We start from the raw sequence: 23,186 nt of genomic DNA on the forward strand, positions 1-23,186 counted from the left end.
GAATAATGATCTGTCTTTCAAAGTATCAATGTCGAAGCCTTCAAATTGTTATAGACATGTGAACGATAAACAGATGAACAATACGTGGATGCATTTTGAAACTTCGATTTACTTTTTTATTTTATTTTAACTCACATTTCTCAGGTATACAAATAATATACAGACCATCGACTACTCATTTTGGCAAAAGCTGGTTGAATTTAACTTTATATCGAGAGATGAAACAGTGTGTGTTATTTAATTTATATCATGCTAGTGTAACATTCACATACCTTATCAATGGCTACAGTTCGATATCAGATTGTTTTATAAAATAGCCCATAAACACACTATAATTCACACAATGTATAAATACATATTATGGCTAAAAGGCAAAAATGATTGTACATAGCTCTACTCTGCAGTAGACCAGAGCATAAACAGTCATATTCTGCAGTAGACCAGAGTATCAACAGTCCTACTCTGCAGTAGACCAGAGTATCAACAGTTATATTCTGCAGTAGACCAGAGCATAAACAGTCATATTCTACAGTAGACCAGAGCATCAACAGTCATATTCTGCAGTAGACCAGAGTATCAACAGTCATATTCTGCAGTAGATCCTACAGTAGATCCTACAATAGATCCTACACACAAGCATCCACATGTAGCTGCAGCACACCCATTATAGTCACTTCATACATATATAAATACAAATAGGTCCTTATCGTAAGATATCATTTGTTCTCAAATAATTAAATAAAGATTCAATACATCAAGCAAAGCTATTTACACACTCTTAATTTGCATAAATACAGTATCAGACCCTTCTTTGGAAAGACAATCTTGGCTGAATAGTACTCTTTATTAACGCTGAAAAAAATGAAGGTTCTTAAAATGGTTCTTCCTCAGCTCTTAAGGTTCCTTGGAGAACTCTTGCCCGATAAAATAACCTTTGAGTGAAGCGTGTGGTTCCTGACGTGGCATCAATGGTTCTTCAGAATTCTAGAAGGTTCTTGAAAATGTATGGAAGCCTGCAGATGTGTCCCTTTCATAGCAAACACAGCAAACTGGCCTGTCTAAACTAGTGTTGATTATTTCAGTGTGACACTTATAGTGTTGATTGAAGAGTTAAATTAACACTTTAAAGAGTTAAATTAACACTAAGTGGTGTAAAATAACACCCGTGTTGGTGTTAATAACTAGAGTTGAACCAAAACCACGCCCATCATTATCATATTTCCCAGCATGCTCTATTGCAGTTAGATTTTTTAAATTGTTTGTTTCAATATCTATGTTTTTGCATTTATATTGATTGATTCATTAATCTTATGCTAGTTAAATATAAATAAAAACATTTTTCTAAACAATTCCAATCTGTCACTTGGACTTATTGCACCCGAAATTGTACTGAAATTGAAATTGTTGTCCCAGTTTAGATATTTAAGGTAGTCTCATATATTTGTCTTCCCAACACTGGCAGTCATTCTGAATGCAGGTTGCTGGTGAATAAAACTTCTACATGTTGAATATCTCCAGTCTGGCTGGATTCCAATAGGAATTACACATCGTCTCGCAAGCCAGCATAATGTGACTTGCAGGCTTGATTTGGCCTGTAAACGATGAGTTTCAGGCCACTGTATTAGGGTTTAAAACTAGGCTCTCAACAGAAGACCTTATGAAATATGTATTGTCTTAAATATAGGAATTTTTAATAACGACATATTCACTTTGAATCTCACTTGGTGAAGGCTACAGGACTGAAAATTAAAAGAATGCAAAAAAAAGATGTCTCTGTCACTAAGAAAACAAAGTCCTGGGTGGTAATGGTACCTAAAATTCACTCAAAAGCCACCCTGTGAAATATGCAAATAAGGCTTTAAACTCTACAGCAGGGCTATTCAATTCCGGGTCCCGGAGGGGCCAAAACATTTCTGGTTTGGGATTTTTGTTCTTCAAAGAACCACACCTTGTATTTCTTCTTCAGAGACCGTAAAATGGTTACCCTATGGCATCGCTCTCAATAACTTTATTTGTTTCCAACTTTTGCACCTTAATTTTTTTTTTGAGCGTAGTGAGGAAGCTAAAGTTACAGAATGCATCTTTACTCACTCTGAAGAGGACTGGTACAGAGACCATCATTGAATTAACAGTCAACGGCTCCGTCACATTTTAACTGTCAGTCTAAATTCACACAAGTGGTCCGAGGGTTGCTATAGCTACGTGCTGGACATGGTAAAAATACATTTTTTGTTTTTGAGATGCATGTCAAATGTATATTGAAACATCAAGTTTAACTTTACTGCGATATTTTAGCTTATACACATTACAATCATACTGTATAACTTACTGTAAAACTTACTGTATAACTTACACATATTGCGCAAGGTGCACCAGTGTCTTTTAATATTTCTTTAACAGTGCTACAGCCAGAGATACCAGCGTAGAGCCCCTAGAACAGTCACACAGCCATAGTCATGCGGAATACAGGGGTCTCCTGTGGCCAAAGCTGTCCCCCAATAGTAGCTTAGAGGAAAAAATGTTTTAGTTTTTCATAGGTACACACAGTCTGTCATATTGGAGCTACGGACTCGCCACCCCCCTCTGCCTCGCTTTGAAAAGTGCTGCAGACAATTCAAGCCTTCTTTATGGAACACTCCAGAACAGAGCTGAAGTATAGACCACAACACGGAGAGGCTCCGTGGTAATACTGCAATGCTGCCATCTTCTCGTTGCCTCAGGTGAAGTATTTGCAGCCAGTAGAATCGATGGAACAGGACCCAGTACATCTGAGATGGCCAAAAGACCTTAAACGAGAGATGACCAATTATAACAGGTGTGTGTGTGTGTGTGTGTGTGTGTGTGTGTGTGTGTGTGTGTGTGTGTGTGTGTGTGTGTGTGTGTGTGTGTGTGTGTGTGTGTGTGTGTGTGTGTGTGTGTGTGTGTGTGTGTGTGTGTGTGTGTGTGTAGAAGGAGGGCATCTGGGAACATACCCAGGGAGATATGATGTGCAGGTCTGGTAACCAAAGTCTTTTCCATCACACTCCTCCATGCCCTCATGACGATAGCCATCTCCACAGTACGCCCACCTACAATCTACAGCGAAGGTGAGAGATAGAAAGAGAGAGAGAGGGAGAGAGAGAGAGAGAGAGAGAGAGAGAGAGAGAGAGAGAGAGAGAGAGAGAGAGAGAGAGAGAGAGAGAGAGAGAGATAGATAGAGAGGGCAGTAAGAGGGCGGGAGGGAGAGAGAGAGAGAGAGAGAGAGAGAGAGAGAGAGAGAGAGAGAGAGAGAGAGAGAGAGAGAGAGAGAGGAGAGAGAGAGAGAGAGAGAGAGAGAGAGAGAGAGAGAGAGAGAGAGAGAGAGAGAGAGAGAGAGAGAGAGAGAGAGAGAGAGAGAGAGAGAGAGAGAGAGAGAGAGAGAGAGAGAGAGAGAGAGAGAGAGAGAGAGAGGGAACAAGAGGGCGGGAGGGAGAGAGAGAGATATTTTAATTGCTTTGGCACCTCAATGCATCACGTTGATGCTGATATCGCATTTTAAGTTAATTTAACTAAGTGGGAGAAATAGTGACAGGCTGACAGAAAGCGAGGGAAGGAGAACACCGATGATGCAACTGTAGTAGTCTCTATTTCCTTACTTTTCTCCTCTGTCATTGTATGTTTGGATAGAAGGCTTGAGGCTAATGTCTGTGTCACTGTGTATCTCTTTGTCTGTATGCATTTCCTACTGCGACTTTATCAACGTAATATCCTGTAAACTTTGTCTTTGTGTGTTTGTGTGTGTGTGATTCTCAGTGTGTGTTGTCTGCGTGTGTGTGTGTGATTCTCAGTGTGTGTTGTCTGCGTGTGTGTGTGTGTGATGCTCAGTGTGTGTGTGTGTGTGTGTGTGTGTGTGTGTGTGTGTGTGTGTGTGTGTGTGTGTGTGTGTGTGTGTGTGTGTGTGTGTGTGTGTGTGTGTGTGTGTGTGTGTGTGTGTGTGTGTGTCTGTGTGTGTGTGTGTGTGTGTGTGTGTGTGTGTGTGTGTGACCTACTGAGACAGGCATCTGTGACGACGTTGTTTCCATCATCACACTCCTCTCCGTTCTGCACCAGTCCGTCCCCACACACACCCACCCGCTCCGGAACCTTCTCTGTCGACTGGAGTGGTTTGAAGGGCTGCAACACAGTTTACACAACAGGGTCCTATTCATTAAGGCCCACTGTAATAACAGGGTCTTATTCGTTAAGGCCCACTGTAATGACAGGGTCCTATTCATTAAGGCCCACTGTAATAACAGGGTCTTATTCATTAAGGCCCACTGTAATGACAGGGTCCTATTCATTAAGGCCCACTGTAATAACAGGGTCTTATTCATTAAGGCCCACTGTAATGACAGGGTCCTATTCATTAAGGCCCACTGTAATAACAGGGTCCTATTCATTAAGGCCCACTGTAATGACAGGGTCCTATTCGTTAAGGCCCACTGTAATAACAGGGTCTTATTCATTAAGGCCCACTGTAATAACAGGGTCTTATTCATTAAGGCCCACTGTAATAACAGGGTCTTATTCATTAAGGCCCACTGTAATAACAGGGTCCTATTCATTAAGGCCCACTGTAATGACAGGGTCCTATTCGTTAAGGCCCACTGTAATAACAGGGTCCTATTCATTAAGGCCCACTGTAATAACAGGGTCCTATTCATTAAGGCCCACTGTAATAACAGGGTCCTATTCGTTAAGGCCCACTGTAATAACAGGGTCCTATTCGTTAAGGCCCACTGTAATAACAGGGTCCTATTCGTTAAGGCCCACTGTAATAACAGGGTCCTATTCGTTAAGGCCCACTGTAATAACAGGGTACTATTCATTAAGGCCCACTGTAATAACAGGGTCCTATTCGTTAAGGCCCACTGTAATAACAGGGTCCTATTCATTAAGGCCCACTGAAATAACAGGGTCCTATTCATTAAGGCCCACTGTAATAACAGGGTCCTATTCATTAAGGCCCACTGTAATAACAGGGTAGTATTCATTAAGGCCCACTGTAATAACAGGGTCCTATTCGTTAAGGCCCACTGTAATAACAGGGTCCTATTCATTAAGGCCCACTGTAATAACAGGGTCCTATTCATTAAGGCCCACTGTAATAACAGGGTCCTATTCGTTAAGGCCCACTGTAATAACAGGGTCCTATTCATTAAGGCCCACTGTAATAACAGGGTCCTATTCGTTAAGGCCCACTGTAATAACAGGGTCCTATTCATTAAGGCCCACTGTAATAACAGGGTCCTATTCGTTAAGGCCCACTGTAATAACAGGGTCCTATTCATTAAGGCCCACTGTAATAACAGGGTACTATTCATTAAGGCCCACTGTAATAACAGGGTCCTATTCGTTAAGGCCCACTGTAATAACAGGGTCCTATTCATTAAGGCCCACTGTAATAACAGGGTCCTATTCATTAAGGCCCACTGTAATAACAGGGTCCTATTCATTAAGGCCCACTGTAATAACAGGGTCCTATTCATTAAGGCCCACTGTAATAACAGGGTCCTATTCATTAAGGCCCACTGTAATAACAGGGTCCTATTCGTTAAGGCCCACTGTAATAACAGGGTCCTATTCATTAAGGCCCACTGTAATAACAGGGTCCTATTCGTTAAGGCCCACTGTAATAACAGGGTCCTATTCATTAAGGCCCACTGTAATAACAGGGTCCTATTCATTAAGGCCCACTGTAAGAAAACATCTCGCAACAGTTTCTTATTGTATTTGTAAAGTATAGTATCGCATCGCATAGTATCGTATAGTATAGTGTAGTATCTTATAGTATCGTATAGTGTAGTGTAGTGTAGTATCTTATAGTATCGTATAGTATAGGGTAGTTTAGTATCTTATAGTAAGGTATAGTGTAGTATAGTGTAGTATCTTATAGTATCGTATAGTACAGTACCTGTATAGTATAGTATAGTATAGTATAGTATAGTATAGTGTAGTATCTTATAGTATCGTATAGTATAGTACCTGTATGGGCTGCCAGCCGTCTTTGTCTTTGAAGTAGAGGGATCTCTGGTCCTTCCTGAAGGCGATGGCATTGACCGTGTGGAGACGATCCAACTCCTCCTCACTGTCCACTACAAAGATCTACATAGAGACCAGAGACAGATGACATAACACGTGTTGATTCAAGGTAGAGAGATTCACAAAGCTCCCAAATCTTAATACACTGACAAAGACAGGAATATTGAAAATGGCCCAAATGTAGGGACTTGATAACTATACTTTACAATACATTTTTTTGGGGGGGGTCAAAGTTGATGGGAAAAGGTCCTGTGTAAATCAGTGTGTGTGAGACAGAGAGTTTTACCACGGGGACTTTGTGGTAGTTGCCTCGTTGGGTGTAACTGCCGTAGTGTGGGTTGTTGACTCCCAGAGGGGTGTTACCACCGTAGGTGTTACAGTCACAGACACCTGGAGATCCCGCTACACCCTTATCTCCCTTCTCCCCTACCAGGTACAGGCCTGGAGGAAAACACACATATCATTACACTAAACACAATCATTTTTATCTGTTTCCTACAGGTGGTCTTATCTTACCTGAGGCAGGTCGTCCAGGTGGTCTTATCTAACCTGAGGCAGGAAGTCCAGGGGGTCTTATCTTACCTGAGGCAGATAGTCCAGGTGGTCTTATCTTACCTGAGGCAGATAGTCCAGGGGGTATTATCTTACCTGAGGCAGGTAGTCCAGGTGGTCTTATCTTACCTGAGGCAGGTAGTCCAGGTGGTCTTATCTTACCTGAGGCAGGAAGTCCAGGGGGTCTTATCTTACCTGAGGCAGGTAGTCCAGGGGGTCTTATCTTACCTGAGGCAGGTAGTCCAGGGGGTCTTATCTTACCTGAGGCAGGTAGTCCAGGGGGTCTTATCTTACCTGAGGCAGGAAGTCCAGGTAGTCTTATCTTACCTGAGGCAGGTAGTCCAGGTGGTCTTATCTTACCTGAGGCAGGTAGTCCAGGGGGTCTTATCTTACCTGAGGCAGGTAGTCCAGGGGTCTTATTTTACCTGAGGCAGGTAGTCCATGTGGTCTTATCTTACCTGAGGCAGGTAGTCCAGGGGGTATTATCTTACCTGGGGCAGGTAGTCCAGGGGGTCTTATCTTACCTGAGGCAGGTAGTCCAGGTGGTCTTATTTTACCTGAGGCAGGTAGTCCAGGTGGTCTTATCTTATCTGAGGCAGATAGTCCAGGTGGTCTTATCTTACCTGAGGCAGATAGTCCAGGTGGTCTTATCTTAACTGAGGCAGGTAGTCCAGGTGGTCTTATCTTACCTGAGGCAGGTAGTCCAGGTGGTCTTATCTTACCTGAGGCAGGTAGTCCAGGGGGTCTTATCTTACCTGAGGCAGGTAGTCCAGGGGGTCTTATCTTACCTGAGGCAGGTAGTCCAGGGGGTCTTATCTTACCTGAGGCAGGAAGTCCAGGTAGTCTTATCTTACCTGAGGCAGGTAGTCCAGGTGGTCTTATCTTACCTGAGGCAGGTAGTCCAGGGGGTCTTATCTTACCTGAGGCAGGAAGTCCAGGTAGTCTTATCTTACCTGAGGCAGGTAGTCCAGGTGGTCTTATCTTACCTGAGGCAGGTAGTCCAGGTGGTCTTATCTTACCTGAGGCAGGTAGTCCAGGTGGTCTTATTTTACCTGAGGCAGGTAGTCCAGGGGGTCTTATCTTACCTGAGGCAGGTTGTCCAGGTAGTCTTATCTTACCTGAGGCAGGTAGTCCAGGTGGTCTTATCTTACCTGAGGCAGGTAGTCCAGGAAGTCTTATCTTACCTGAGGCAGGTAGTCCAGGTGGTCTTATCTTACCTGAGGCAGGTAGTCCAGGTGTTCTTATCTTATCTGAGGCAGGTAGTCCAGGTAGTCTTATCTTACCTGAGGCAGGTAGTCCAGGTGGTCTTATCTTACCTGAGGCAGGTAGTCCAGGTGGTCTTATCTTACCTGAGGCAGGTAGTCCAGGTGGTCTTATCTTACCTGAGGCAGGTAGTCCAGGTGGTCTTATCTTACCTGAGGCAGGAAGTCCAGGGGGTCTTATCTTACCTGAGGCAGGTAGTCCAGGGGGTCTTATCTTACCTGAGGCAGGTAGTCCAGGGGGTCTTATTTTACCTGAGGCAGGTAGTCCAGGGGGTCTTATCTTACCTGAGGCAGGTAGTCCAGGTGGTCTTATCTTACCTGAGGCAGGTAGTCCAGGGGGTCTTATCTTACCTGAGGCAGGAAGTCCAGGTAGTCTTATCTTACCTGAGGCAGGTAGTCCAGGTGGTCTTATCTTACCTGAGGCAGGTAGTCCAGGGGGTCTTATCTTACCTGAGGCAGGTAGTCCAGGGGTCTTATTTTACCTGAGGCAGGTAGTCCAGGTGGTCTTATCTTACCTGAGGCAGGTAGTCCAGGGGGTATTATCTTACCTGGGGCAGGTAGTCCAGGGGGTCTTATCTTACCTGAGGCAGGTAGTCCAGGTGGTCTTATTTTACCTGAGGCAGGTAGTCCAGGTGGTCTTATCTTACCTGAGGCAGATAGTCCAGGTGGTCTTATCTTACCTGAGGCAGATAGTCCAGGTGGTCTTATCTTAACTGAGGCAGGTAGTCCAGGTGGTCTTATCTTACCTGAGGCAGGTAGTCCAGGTGGTCTTATCTTACCTGAGGCAGGTAGTCCAGGGGGTCTTATCTTACCTGAGGCAGGTAGTCCAGGGGGTCTTATCTTACCTGAGGCAGGTAGTCCAGGTGGTCTTATCTTACCTGAGGCAGGTAGTCCAGGGGGTCTTATTTTACCTGAGGCAGGTAGTCCAGGGGGTCTTATCTTACCTGAGGCAGGTAGTCCAGGTGGTCTTATCTTACCTGAGGCAGGTAGTCCAGGGGGTCTTATCTTACCTGAGGCAGGTTGTCCAGGGGGTCCAGGGTGACCAGAGGGACCAGCAGGACCTGTAGGACCCATAGGACCTGGGGTTCCACCCTGACCCTTCATACCCTACACACACACACACACACACACACACACACACACACACACACACACACACACACACACACACACACAAACACATAAGGTGACCTACAGTGGCCTCCATAACTATTGACACAGGTTTCCATCCAATTGGTAACAGCTTTTCATGCGAATATTCTAAAATCCACATGAAATCAATATGCGCATTTTGCCAAGACAAAGACGTGTTTCCATCACATTGACTTGTTGCAGATAAAAGGCTGTACGTGATGAGATGCTGTTAGCTAGAACTCACGTATAGCTTACATGATGAGATGCTGTTAGCTAGAACTCACGTATAGCCTACATTATGAGATTATTATGGACAAAAGAGCGAGATTATTTTGTACGTGTCAAACGGTAGCTAAACATCGATCATCACGTCACCAGAATAAAACCCTTGATATTTATTGGAAAGGAGCATCAAACTCGTCACTTTGCCCTTTCACCGCCCTGTGACGATCATCATAAATGATTTAATCTGGAACCTAATAAACCGCATGCTTTCCTGATGAGTAGTAGCCGGAAGACGACACAACAAGTTTACTTCGATATGATGGTTATTATATAAATATTTTGCGCATAAAAGCGTTTCCACCAATATTTTTTTTTAGCATAATTAATTTTATTGACACAAAAAAAGATCCCACCTTGTCGATTGGATTTTGTTTCGTCAACAGTTGGAAAGTTCCCCCCCCCCGAAAAAAGTTCTGTTTCCATCAGGCCTGTCATTACATGTTTTATCTGACATCTGAATTTACTCACGTAAAACGGTTGAAAGTGTGAGAAAGTCAGACGCAAAAATATCCGACCCTGTTAGTGTTATTTATTCATTTATTATTTTTATTATATTTTTAGGGAGTTGTTTTTTTCCCCCAGACCAATTACAAACTTATACATACGAACAACAACTTACAGACACACACAATCAACGACTATCTCATCTTCCCTGACCCGCATGCTCACACCTCCATCCCCTAGTACCCTAACCCTAAACAACGACTACATCTCACCTGCCCAACCAGTATGCTCACACCTCCATCCTTAGTACCTGCATTATTGTTTGCCACATGGCCTTAAACTGTACCGATTTGTTTCTCTCAGTCGCCAATGCTATATCAATATTTCAATAATAAATCATTTGATTTTTCCATTGTTTCAATGATGGCGGATTGATTGATTTCCACGTTTTTAGTGTTTTCAAGATAAGAATAGAATTGATAAGAGAGAAGAGAATCGTCCAGCCCATTGTGTATCTCACTACAACCCCATATGTCATGTCTTGAAATATGCAGACAGATGGATTAAAAGTACGTTTACATTGTAATACTTCTGACAGACAACTTCCTAACTTTTAGACGTCATAGCATTCCCAGAAGGCATGAATTATTGAGTCAATGTTAGTTTTACACTTTCCCTGCATATTGTGCAAACATCAGTTATTTTTAAGTCTTGGTTCCAATAGTTTATATTATTTTCTAAGAGATAGCCAGTGGGAAATGCTCTCTGCAAGTTTTGTATATCTTACTTAACATATGAATATTATTTTCAAATAAGACTCCCTCAAGGTTGCTCGAATGTCCAAAATATTTTAAATCGAAATTTCGTGATATGTAACTTTTAGTTGCATGTATTTGAAAATATCTACATCTACAAATATCTACTTTGGTCAGTACAAAATTGCTTTTTAATACTTTTAAGGAAATAAATATATTTCCTGTGACCAATCATTTACGGTTTCTATTCCTTTAGTTTTCCATGTGAACCAATTTATCGGTGAATTCTGAAAAGCTATCCAAGGATTGTGTCATAGGGTTGTGTTTTTAGAGAGTGATATTGGTTCTTGTAGAATACGTTGAATATTCTCTTCCATGTTGTTATAGTGTTCTATATTGTTATAGTGTTCTATATTGTTATAGTGTTCTATATTGTTATAGTGTTCTATATTGTTATAGTGTTCTATAGTGTTATAGTGTTCTATAGTGTTATAGTGTTCTATATTGTTATAGTGTTCTATATTGTTATAGTGTTCTACATTGTTATAGTGTTCTATATTGTTATAGTGTTCTATATTGTTATAGTGTTCTATATTGTTATAGTGTTCTATATTGTTGTAGTGTTCTATATCCTTATAGTGTTCTTAACTATGAAGTTGTTAATGTTCTTTATATTTTGAAAGTAGACACGTAAAAAGATTCTGGGGATGAGCATCTTCAATACGGTTGTCCTTCTGGAAGGTTCTCCCATCTCCACAGAGGTACTCTAGAGCTCTTCCAGAGTGTCCATCGGGTCTTGGACCAGGTTTGTAGAAATGTTTAGACATTTGAGATTATTTAATTAAAAAAAAACTGAAATAACGTTCTGTTTTTTTATTTTCTACAAATTTGCAAACATTTCTAAAAACCTGTTTTCGCTTTGTCATTATGGGGTATTGTTTGTAGATTGATGAGAAAAAAACGAACAATTTAATCCGTTTTAGAATAAGGCTGTAAGGTAAACAAAATATGGAAAAAGGGAAATGGGTCTGAATACTTTCTGAAGGCTCTGTACACCAGTTACATCCTGGACACTGAAGATACACACTAACAACATGCACACCAAACCCTCTTTGAGGACTGGTAAAATGTATTTTCTCCTCTGATCTCTCTTACATGTTGTCCTCTCTTCCCAGGTCGGCCAGTTGGTCCTCTCTTCCCTGAAATTCCTGAGTCTCCCTTCGATCCCATCTCACCCTGAGAGAGAGAGAGAGCGAGAGAGAGAGAGAGAGAGAGAGAGAGAGAGAGAGAGAGAGAGAGAGAGAGAGAGAGAGAGAGAGAGAGAGAGAGAGAGAGAGAGAGAGAGAGAGAGAGAGAAGAGAGAGAGAGAGAGAGAGAGAGAGAGAGAGAGAGAGAGAGAGAGAGAGAGAGAGAGAGAGAGAGAGAGAGAGAGAGAGAGAGAGAGAGAGAGAGAGAGAGAGAGAGAGAGAGAGAGAGAGAGAGAGAGAGAGAGAGAGGTAAAAAGTAGTAAAATATAGATTCTATAGGTTTATATAGTATATTCTGGTCCTAATTGAGTTATTTCTCACCACAGAGTTAAATCAAACAATTGAATGTATCTATGTGTTTCTAACCTTCTGTCCCAACATCCCAGAAAGACCTGCGGAGCCCTAGGAAAGAAGAGACAAGATAGAGAACCACTGATCAACATGCTTTATGTTTCCAGGAAGGTGACACCCAATCAATAATGATCATCACTAGTTAGCTGACGTCCAGTAACAACACCCACCTTGTTGCCCTTTGGTCCTAATACGCCTGAATTACCACGAGACCCCTGGCAGGAGAGAGAGAGAGAGAGAGGGGGGGAGAGAGAGAGAGAGAGAGAGAGAGAGAGAGAGAGAGAGAGAGAGAGAGAGAGAGAGAGAGAGAGAGAGAGAGAGAGAGAGAGAGAGAGAGAGAATGTACCAGTATAAGAAAATGCTAATCATTATGGGTAATGTAGTTTGAACAGCATGGTCTATTGAGTATGAGCTGTGTAATGTAGTTTGAACAACACGTTCTGAATCAGAGTATAATCTGGGTAATGTAGTTTTAGTTTTAACAGCATGCTCTGAATCCGAGTATAATCTGGGTAATGTAGTTTTAACAGCATGCTCTGAATAAGAGTATGAGCTGGGTAATGTAGTTTGAACAGCATGCTCTGAATAAGAGTATGAGCTGGGTAATGTAGTTTGAACAGCATGCTCTGAATCAGAGTATGAGCTGGGTAATGTAGTTTTAACAGCATGCTCTGAATCAGAGTATAATCAGGGTAATGTAGCTTTAACAGCATGCTCTGAATAAGAGTTTAATCTGGGTAATGTAGTTTGAACAGCATGCTCTGAATAAGAGTTTAATCTGGGTAATGTAGTTTGAACAGCATGCTCTGAATAAGAGTATAATCTGGGTAATGTAGTTTGAACAGCATGCTCTGAATAAGAGTTTAATCTGGGTAATGTAGTTTGAACAGCATGCTCTGAATAAGAGTATAATCTGGGTAATGTAGTTTGAACAGCATGCTCTGAATAAGAGTTTAATCTGGGTAATGTAGTTTGAACAGCATGCTCTGAATAAGAGTTTAATCTGGGTAATGTAGTTTGAACAGCATGCTCTGAATAAGAGTATAATCTGGGTAATGTAGTTTGAACAGCATGCTCTGAATAAGAGTATAATCTGAGCTCACCTTCTCTCCTTTATAACCAGGAAGACCCTGGAGAAGGAATGAAAGGACAACAATGAACCTATTTTCTCTTTAGGGTTTAGAATGTGTGTATGTGTGTTTATGTGTGTGAGAGAGGGGATCTCTTTTTTTCTTGTGTTTAGAATGTGTGTTCGTGCGTGTGTGAAATGACGTGGAAACAACGTTGATTCAACCAGTTTTTGCCCAGTGGGATGCAAGGCTCCGAGGTCCTCTGATAATAGCCTACGAGCCTCGTGCGTAACAACGTTCCTGTGTTTCTTTCTCTAGCTGCTGGCAGTTAGAGCAAGAAAAAAAATAACGATTTGATAAATTGATGCTTAAAACAAAGTACTGCGCACATATTTCATATGAATGGCCGATATTGAAAACTTTTTTGTAAATGGCAACTTCACTTTCTCATCCATAAATGCATCTCAAGTGCAACGCGCTGTTCAGCAGCTCACGTCAGCAGGATGGGAGGCCTTTTCATTGGAGGGACGTCTACCGCGGATCGCTAAAATAATGATTATGATCACACTACGTACGTACGTGTAAATATTAAATAGCCTTTTATCGTCTAGAGTATAGCCTTTTATCGTCTAGACGTTGAAGTGTATTCACTCCTAGAATAAATAAAAAAAAACTCCAGGCTTCCATCATAAAACTCAATTGAATGAAATAAAAAAATAATTACAGTTTGGAAAAACGAATCCCGTTCGAAACATCTCTTCTCTGTTAAATCTTGACGCTTTAATTCAAGGATCCAATAGCAGATGACTAACAGCATAACCGTCTAATTGTCCCTCTGATGGCCCATCAGGTGGTGGATGGGGGCTCTGTAAATATTCAGATAATTGATTAGAATGAATCTATCAGATCATTTTTTTATTTAATTAACCAGGCAAGTCAGTTATGAACAAATTCTTATTTACAATGACGGCCTAGGAACAGTGGGTTTTTCAGCGGCAGAACGACAGATTTTTAACTTGTCAGCGCGGGGATTCGATCTTACGACCTTCCGGTTACTAGTCCAACGCTCTAACCACTAAGCTACCTGCCTCCCCCATCGTTCACACCTAGCCTACTGGTCAATCAGCACACAGTCGTCTGGACACTTTGTTACTTTCCGTCTTCTTTTCATCTTGAAAAAAACACTTTAGATATTGGTTTCTATCACTAATAGCCTAATACTCCTCCAATCGATGGAGAGAGTCCTTGTGCTGCTGCTTGACGGGATTAGAAGAACAAGCCGCAGTGCTAAAGGACATTCCTATCCGACACATGCTGTTTGAGTCTAATATCCTCGGTTTAGTTTAATTATTGATAATCAAATTCTAGAGCAAACAGAAAAAAAATATTACCAGGTTAAAATAACTTTTCTTTCGGTTTATTTTTTATTTTTCGTTTATTTATTGCTTACGGACAAGGTTTGTAAATGTTTCAAGTAATCGCGCCCAATCCTGTTTTATTCTGTTTTACAAGGAAAGCAACGAAAGGTGCTTCCCGTGACTCGTTCAATTGCATGGAGCTCAGATTATTTTAAATTTTTATAGACAAGTAGAGAAGTAGTAGTGGTAGATATAGTAGAGGCTGTTTTCAGACACGTTTAAACACAGTCGTGCTTAAGAAGGAGTTTTCCTTTTCTGCAGCATACGCTGTGAAATATAATGGTTTGACGGCGGTGCTTCGGTGTCTGAGAAAAGGGACCTATTTTTTTGTCTTGTGTTTATGACGTGTGAATGTGTGTTCCTGACTTCATGCCCGTGAGAGAGGGGCAATGTGTCTGTGATACAGACCTTGTTTCCAGGTGGTCCTCTCAACCCCGGCAGACCCATCAGACCCGGCTCTCCTTTCTCTCCCTGGAAACCAGAAGGTTAATTCACCTGAGTGTTGTTGACACAGGGAGACCGCCATAGTGAGGTATTCATTAAGACGGGTGAGAGACTTACTTTGGGTCCCTCTGGACCGGGCCATCCTGCTGGTCCCTGTCTACCTGGTAACCCAAGAGGACCAGTACGACCCTGGAGTTAACACAAGTCCCATTGGCATATTTACTTTATTTGGATCTACAGACAAGCATTAATAAGGTGCAACAGACCAAAATATTTGAAAGCTCCTCAAGAAGAATGCTTTGGGGGGGGAGGTGGGGAGGCATTGTAAACCACAGGAGGTTGGTAGCACCTTAATTGGGGAGGACGGGCTCGTGGTAATGACTGGAGTGGAATACATGGAATGGTATTGAATACATCAAACACATGGCAATATTATGAGCCTTCCTCCCCTCAGCAGACTCTACTGTTGTACAGATACTTTTTTTAAATGGTTCATAAACAGCTCTTCCCTGGGTCCTTGGTGGACAAGAGATGTGTTTTCTGTCAACATAGCTGGTCAAATAATGGTAATAAACAACTTTAAGGGGCCACATAAAATTATATTTTGTATTTTCCTGGAATTCTGTTTTCTCTGTTTTATTTTTCTTGGCTTTCAATTATATAATAATAATTTTTTTTTACTCTCAATATTACAATTATTCATAGCGAAACAACAAACATTTATATTCGGTGTCCACGTCAATGCTTAAATAAAAATAAAAAAACGAACAAATTAGTATTTTTGAGTGTAATTCCCCTTTAATTGTGCATTAAGAAAGAGAGGGGAATGTGTTGATCTAGTGATATTTCTGATAGGCCTACGGCTGCATCACACCTCATGGCAGAGCTTGCTAAACAGCGATCACCAAGTTGACACAAATATTCACAATATTTTTCTGTCAGGTAAGCCTACTTTATGTGGAAACAATTTCTGCCAACCCACAAGCCCGTTACTAGCATCGCTAATTGGCTACAAACGGAGTGATTGACAAATGTGCACACCAATCAGACAGACAGTGGCAATATTGCTAGACATTAATTGGCAGATATTGTGTTAGCTTTGGCTTTTTAAGCCAATCGTGGTTAACCAGGGGTGGGATAGGTAAGCCGGAATCTTTATGTTTATGACAGTTTGCGATGGAACACATTTAAAAAAATGCATGTACTTTTAGAATTGCTTGGCGAGCCACTCATAGGTGGGCTGGTAGCGATCCCTGAGCGAAAATATGATCTGCCACATGGTGGAGCAGAGTGTGTATTCCTTCAGCTCAGTGTCATTAACCAGTGGGCTTTAGAGTGATGTGTGAGTGTGTGTGGTGTGTAGCCACAGGAACAATGTCTTAGTGATTTACCATAGAGAACACAAGCACTCAGGGAGATTAGAACTGCAGAGGGGGGATGCAGTACACGCACGCACGCAACACACACACACACACACACACACACACACACACACACACACACACACACACACACACACACACACACACACACACACACACACACACACACACACACACACACACACACACACACACACACACACACACACACACACACACACACACACACACAGTTGATGGACCAGAGCCAAGAAGGAGAGAATGACTGCAGAGGAGAAGGAGAGAGACACTGCAGAGGAGAAGGAGAGAGACACTGCAGAGGAGAAGGAGAGAGACACTGCAGAGGAGAAGGAGAGAGACACTGCAGAGAACAGGGAGAGAGACACTGCAGAGGACAGGGAGAGAGACACTGCAGAGGAGAAGGAGAGAGACACTGCAGAGGAGAAGGAGATAGACACTGCAGAGGAGAAGGAGAGAGACACTGCAGAGGACAGGGAGAGAGACACTGCAGAGGACAGGGAGAGAGACACTGCAGAGGAGAAGGAGAGAGACACTGCAGAGGAGAAAGAGAGAGACACTGCAGAGGAGAAGGAGAGAGACACTGCAGAGGAGAAGGAGAGAGACACTGCAGAGGAGAAGGAGAGAGACACTGCAGAGGAGAAGGAGAGAGACACTGCAGAGGAGAAGGAGAGAGACACTGCAGAGGACAGGGAGAGAGACACTGCAGAGGACAGGGAGAGAGACACTGCAGAGGACAGGGAGAGAGACACTGCAGAGGACAGGGAGAGAGACATTGCAGAGGAGAAGGAGATAGACACTGCAGAGGAGAAAGAGAGAGACACTGCAGAGGAGAAGGAGAGAGACACTGCAGAGGAGAAGGAGAGAGACACTGCAGAGGAGAAGGAGAGAGACACTGCAGAGGACAGGGAGAGAGACACTGCAGAGGACAGGGAGAGAGACACTGCAGAGGACAGGGAGAGAGACACTGCAGAGGACAGGGAGAGAGACACTGGAGAGGACAGGTAGAGACACTGCAGAGGAGAAGGAGAGAGACACTGCAGAGGACAGGGAGAGAGACACTGCAGAGGAGAAGGAGAGAGACACTGCAGAGGACAGGGAGAGAGACACTGCAGAGGACAGGGAGAGAGACACTGCAGAGGACAGGGAGAGAGACACTGCAGAGGAGAAGGAGAGAGACACTGCAGAGGAGAGGGAGAGAGACACTGCAGAGGAGAAGGAGAGAGACACTGCAGAGGAGAAGGAGAGAGACACTGCAGAGGACAGGGAGAGAGACTGCAGAGGAGAAGGAGAGAGACACTGCAGAGGACAGGGAGAGAGACACTGGAGAGGACAGGTAGAGACACTGCAGAGGAGAAGGAGAGAGACACTGCAGAGGAGAAGGAGAGAGACACTGCAGAGGAGAAGGAGAGAGACACTGCAGAGGAGAAGGAGAGAGACTGCAGAGGAGAGGGAGAGAGAGAGAGAGGGAGAGATGGGCGAGGGAGCGAGAGGAGGATTGTACGAGCGACGGAGTGAGAGGAGGAGTGTCTCACCTTTGACCCTGGTCGTCCGATCTCTCCCTGGAGGACGAGAAGAAATGAGGGATGAGGAGATGTGTGTTCATTAGTACTCACCGAGAAGGATGACACTAATGGTGTCAAAAACATTAGAGGTCATACAAGGCATACATTTCTCTCACACACAGAAACAGACACACGGACACGTTGACACACAGACAGACAGACAGACAGACAGACAGACAGACAGACAGACAGACAGACAGACAGACAGACAGACAGACAGACAGACAGACAGACAGACAGACAGACAGACAAACAAACAAACAAACAAACAGACAGACATGTAGACAGACAGACACACAGACAGACACATAGACATGTAGACACACAGACATGTAGACAGACAGACAGACATGTAGACACACAGACATGTAGACAGACAGACACACAGACATGTAGACACCAGGGCTTCTGCTTGGAAAATGTGGTGCCAGACAAGACATTTACCTGACACATATGCATTGGTTGCTTAACCTGACGTAGTTCGTCCACCCACAGTTCTCAGAATGACAGAAATCACATTCAGTTTATGATCATTAATCTTAACAGAACATGCAACTCAGATTCAAGTGCGTCATTCTTAAGGAATTCCGATGAGTAGAAGATGTTAGAAGATATACGAGGCGCGTCCATAAGGCTAAGTGAAACTAAAGCCTTCCCTAAATTTAATTAAATGGCCAAAATTATTTAGCCTAATTATCTTACTCCTGTCTTTGCCACAGAGGATCATTATCTTTATTTATTTTTTATTGTTAAAGCTGTGGATTGTTTTAAATCTCACAGACTACAGTTGGAAGGGCCTGCAATGTGGGCAGAGAGCGCAGCAAATGCCAAAATAGATGATTGTTGAGTTGCAACCGTCAGTGAAAAGCAGGGCGACCCAGCGAGGCATTTTAAAAATACAATCGCGGAAAAAGAAACAGTTTGGAAAACAAATGGCTATTGTTGTAAAGAGAAGACAATGAAAAGAGTCCAATCTGTCTTTTGGGTCATACAAATTCTTCATTTAACTGAGCAAAAAGTAGTCTTATTGGCAGCAGCGGAGAACACTGGCCATATCCCCGGTTAGTTTTGCATATTCACGGTATTTATCATTGGGTCACTGACACTTTTGTTTGTTTTTGGACGATAATCTCCTCCTCAATGTTAGATGGATTTCATATTGTATTTTTGTCTCCCCTTTTCGTAGCACTAATATATGGATCAGACAATGTCATTTTTATTGATCTGTTTGTCAGTGTCAGTAAAGTACGCTACCCTGTCATTGTTTGTCTTATTAAAACATATTCTGCTTATGTCTCCAGTCATATCGTGTGTAATATAATTGCATGAAATGTGTTTATAAAAGACCAACATTTTCCTGTGCGCAGGAAGGAGAAGAATTGTTATCCGATATAGCCTATAGCCTAGTCCTACGCCACGCCACTACGCACTGCATTGAACAGTCATTTCTTTGCGAACAGTGATTGAGTTATATTATTAGCTTAAAATATGACTATCCAATCTAATCATCACATTAGGAATATAAGGCTATATTACATACGTTTGGCAAATGCGAGGTAGCATGGAACGCTTCCTATTGTAAAGGTGTATTTTTTTTATGGCGAACATTAGCTTCCCCAAACTTGAAAACCCACGCGTCACCTATGTTAGAATAACTGGCTACATTTCCCTTTCCTCAGCCAACATGACAAGTGACGAATAACAAAATCACTAGCCCATGTCAATCTACTATCCCCTATTGTAGAACATATTACCTATTCCATTGGTTTAGCTTTTCCATTCTGAGAGAAAGAAATAGCCTTTTCCAAAGGTTGTGGGAAGATAGATCCCAAATTCATACAAGCAGTAGATTTAGACTACGTTCTGTTATAAGTGTAGCAAAGAGCACAAGGCAGTAGGCTACGTTCTGTTATAAGCGTAGCAAAGAGCACAAGGCAGTAGGCTACATTCTGTTATAAGCGTAGCAAAGCTACAAGGCAGTAGGCTACGTTCTGTTATAAGCGTAGCAAAGAGCACAAGGCAGTAGGCTACATTCTATTATAAGTGTAGCAAAGCTACAAGGCAGTAGGCTACATTCTGTTATAAGTGTAGCAAAGAGCACAAGGCAGTAGACTACGTTCTGTTATAAGTGTAGCAAAGAGCACAAGGCAGTAGGCTACATTCTGTAATAAGTGTAGCAAAGCGCACAAGGCAGTAGGCTACGTTCTGTCATAAGTGTAGCAAAGCCACAAGGCAGTAGGCTACATTCTGTTATAAGTGTAGCAAAGGGCACAAGGCAGTAGGCTACATTCTGTTATAAGTGTAGCAAATAGCACAAGGCAGTAGGTACGTTCTGTTATAAGTGTAGCAAAGAGCACAAGGCAGTAGGCTACGTTCTGTTATAAGCGTAGCAAAGAGCACAAGGCAGTAGGCTACATTCTGTTATAAGCGTAGCAAAGAGCACAAGGCAGTAGGCTACGTTCTGTTATAAGCGTAGCAAAGCCACAAGGCAGTAGGCTACGTTCTGTTATAAGCGTAGCAAAGAGCACAAGGCAGTAGGCTACATTCTGTTATAAGCGTAGCAAAGAGCACAAGGCAGTAGGCTACGTTCTGTTATAAGCGTAGCAAAGCCACAAGGCAGTAGGCTACGTTCTGTTATAAGTGTAGCAAAGCGCACAAGGCAGTAGGCTACATTCTGTTATAAGTGTAGCAAAGCGCACAAGGCAGTAGGCTACATTCTGTTATAAGTGTAGCAAAGAGCACAAGGCAGTAGGCTACATTCTGTTATAAGCGTAGCCATCTGATCACCTACTCTGCGTCTCACAAAACACAGCGGTTGGAACCAAAACACTCAAATTTGGACTCATCAGTCAAAAGAACAGATTTCCTCCGGTCTAATGTCCATTGCTCGAGTTTCTTGGCCCAAGCAAGTCTCTTCTTATTATTGGTGTCCTTTAGTAGTGGTTTCTTTGCAGCAATTCACCCATGAAGGCCTTATTCACGCAGTCTCCTCTGAACAGTTGATGTTGAGATGTGTCTGTTACTTTAACTCTATGAAGCATTTATTTGGGCTGCAATTTCTGAGGCTGGTAAATCTAATGAACTTATCCTCTGCAGCAGAGGTAACTCTGGGTCTTCCTTTCCTGTGGCGGTCCTCATGAGAGCCAGTTTCATCATAGTGCTTGATGTTTTTTGCGACTGCACTTGAAGATACTTGAAAAGTTCTTGAAATGTTCCGGATTGACTGACCTTCATGTCTTAAAGTAATGATGGACGTTTCTCTTTGCTTATTTGAGCTGTTCTTGCCATAATACGGACTTGGTATTTTACCAAATAGGGCTATATTCTGTATACCACCCCTACCTTGTCACAACACAACTGATTGGCTTAAACACATTAAGAAGGAAAGAAATTCCACAAATTAACTTTAACAAGGCACACCTGTTAATTGAAATTCATTCCAGGTGACTACCTCATGAAGCTGGTTGAGAGAATGCCAAGCGTGTGCAAAGCTGTCATCAAGGCAAAGGGTGGCTACTTTGAAGAATCTCAAATCTCAAATATATTTTGATTTGTTTAACACTTTTTTTGGTTAATAAATGATTCCATATGTGTTATTTCATAGTTTTGATGTCATCACTATTATTCTACAATCTAGAAAATAGTAAAAATAAAGAAAAACCCTGGAATGAGTAGGTGTGTCCAAACTTTTAAATGGTACTGTACATGGTACAGCAGCAACAGACAGCTGTATGAGTTGTTCCAGCAGCTACAGACAGCTGTTTGAGTTGTTCCAGCAGCTACAGACAGCTGTTTGAGTTGTTCCAGCAGCTACAGACAGCTGTTTGAGTTGTTCCAGCAGCTACAGACAGCTGTTTGAGTTGTTCCAGCAGCTACAGACAGCTGTTTGAGTTGTTCCAGCAGCTACAGACAGCTGTTTGAGTTGTTCCAGCAGCTACACACAGCTGTATGAGTTGTTCCAGCAGCTACAGCCAGCTGTTTGAGTTGTTTTAGCAGCTACAGACAGCTGTTTGAGTTGTTTTAGCAGCAACAGACAGCTGTATGAGTTGTTCCAGCAGCTACAGCCAGCTGTTTGAGTTGTTCCAGCAGCTACAGACAGCTGTATGAGTTATTCCAGCAGCTACAGACAGCTGTTTGAGTTGTTCCAGCAGCTACACACAGCTGTTTGAGTTGTTCCAGCAGCTACAGACAGCTGTATGAGTTATTCCAGCAGCTACAGACAGCTGTTTGAGTTGTTCCAGCAGCTACAGACAGCTGTTTGAGTTGTTCCAGCAGCTACAGACAGCTGTTTGAGTTGTTCCAGCAGCTACAGACAGCTGTTTGAGTTGTTCCAGCAGCTACAGACAGCTGTATGAGTTGTTTCAGCAGCTACAGACAGCTGTATGAGTTGTTCCAGCAGCAACAGACAGCTGTTTGAGTTGTTCCAGCAGCAACCGACAGCTGTTTGAGTTGTTTTAGCAGCTACAGACAGCTGTTTGAGTTGTTCCAGCAGCTACAGACAGCTGTATGAGTTGTTTTAGCAGCTACAGACAGCTGTTTGAGTTGTTCCAGCAGCTACAGACAGCTGTTTGAGTTGTTTTAGCAGCTACAGACAGCTGTTTGAGTTGTTCCAGCAGCTACAGACAGCTGTTTGAGTTGTTCCAGCAGCTACAGACAGCTGTATGAGTTGTTTTAGCAGCTACAGACAGCTGTTTGAGTTGTTCCAGCAGCTACAGACAGCTGTTTGAGTTGTTCCAGCAGCTACAGACAGCTGTATGAGTTGTTCCAGCAGCTACAGACAGCTGTTTGAGTTGTTCCAGCAGCAACAGACAGCTGTTTGAGTTGTTCCAGCAGCAACAGACAGCTGTATGAGTTGTTTTAGCAGCTACAGACAGCTGTTTGAGTTGTTTTAGCAGCTCTCACACTACATCTACTGGTATTTACATCAATGAATAGGATAAAATGCATTATTTCGCAATGGGATTTTTTTCCCCCCGACAATTGGCCAGCGTCAATTTTATACTTAACAAAAATATAAACACAACATGTAAAGTGTTGATCCCATGTTTCATGAGCTGAAAACAAAAGATTCCAGAAATGTTCCAGATGCTCAAAAATATTATTTGTCTGAAATTTTGAGCACAAAATTGTTTACATGAGCAGTCCAGGACCTCCACATCTGGCTTCTTCACCTGCCGGATCGTCTGAGACCAGCCACCTGGACAGCTGGTGAAACTGTGG

At 42.7% G+C, this 23,186-nt stretch overlaps 1 protein-coding gene across 2 annotated transcripts in view; it reads right to left on the reverse strand.

Moving 5' to 3' along the window:
* Positions 1 to 89: 89 nt before the first annotated feature.
* LOC139558940 (acetylcholinesterase collagenic tail peptide-like) overlaps positions 90 to 23,186 on the reverse strand; it is a 29,059-nt gene continuing 5,962 nt past the window's right edge. For both annotated transcript variants that reach the window (XM_071374455.1, XM_071374456.1), the window contains exons 6-18: positions 17,937 to 17,963; positions 15,119 to 15,190; positions 14,966 to 15,028; positions 13,173 to 13,199; positions 12,240 to 12,284; positions 12,085 to 12,120; positions 11,627 to 11,707; positions 8,864 to 8,960; positions 6,326 to 6,480; positions 5,983 to 6,102; positions 4,008 to 4,131; positions 2,973 to 3,075; positions 90 to 2,786 (exon numbers count right to left, since the gene is read on the reverse strand). In XM_071374455.1, the coding sequence (XP_071230556.1) occupies positions 2,717 to 2,786; positions 2,973 to 3,075; positions 4,008 to 4,131; positions 5,983 to 6,102; positions 6,326 to 6,480; positions 8,864 to 8,960; positions 11,627 to 11,707; positions 12,085 to 12,120; positions 12,240 to 12,284; positions 13,173 to 13,199; positions 14,966 to 15,028; positions 15,119 to 15,190; positions 17,937 to 17,963 (1,020 nt within the window). In that variant the 3' untranslated portion in view covers positions 90 to 2,716. The remainder of the gene's footprint in view (positions 2,787 to 2,972; positions 3,076 to 4,007; positions 4,132 to 5,982; positions 6,103 to 6,325; positions 6,481 to 8,863; positions 8,961 to 11,626; positions 11,708 to 12,084; positions 12,121 to 12,239; positions 12,285 to 13,172; positions 13,200 to 14,965; positions 15,029 to 15,118; positions 15,191 to 17,936; positions 17,964 to 23,186) is intronic.

Source organism: Salvelinus alpinus, chromosome 29 (assembly GCF_045679555.1).
Source record: "Salvelinus alpinus chromosome 29, SLU_Salpinus.1, whole genome shotgun sequence".
NCBI lineage: Eukaryota > Metazoa > Chordata > Actinopteri > Salmoniformes > Salmonidae > Salvelinus > Salvelinus alpinus.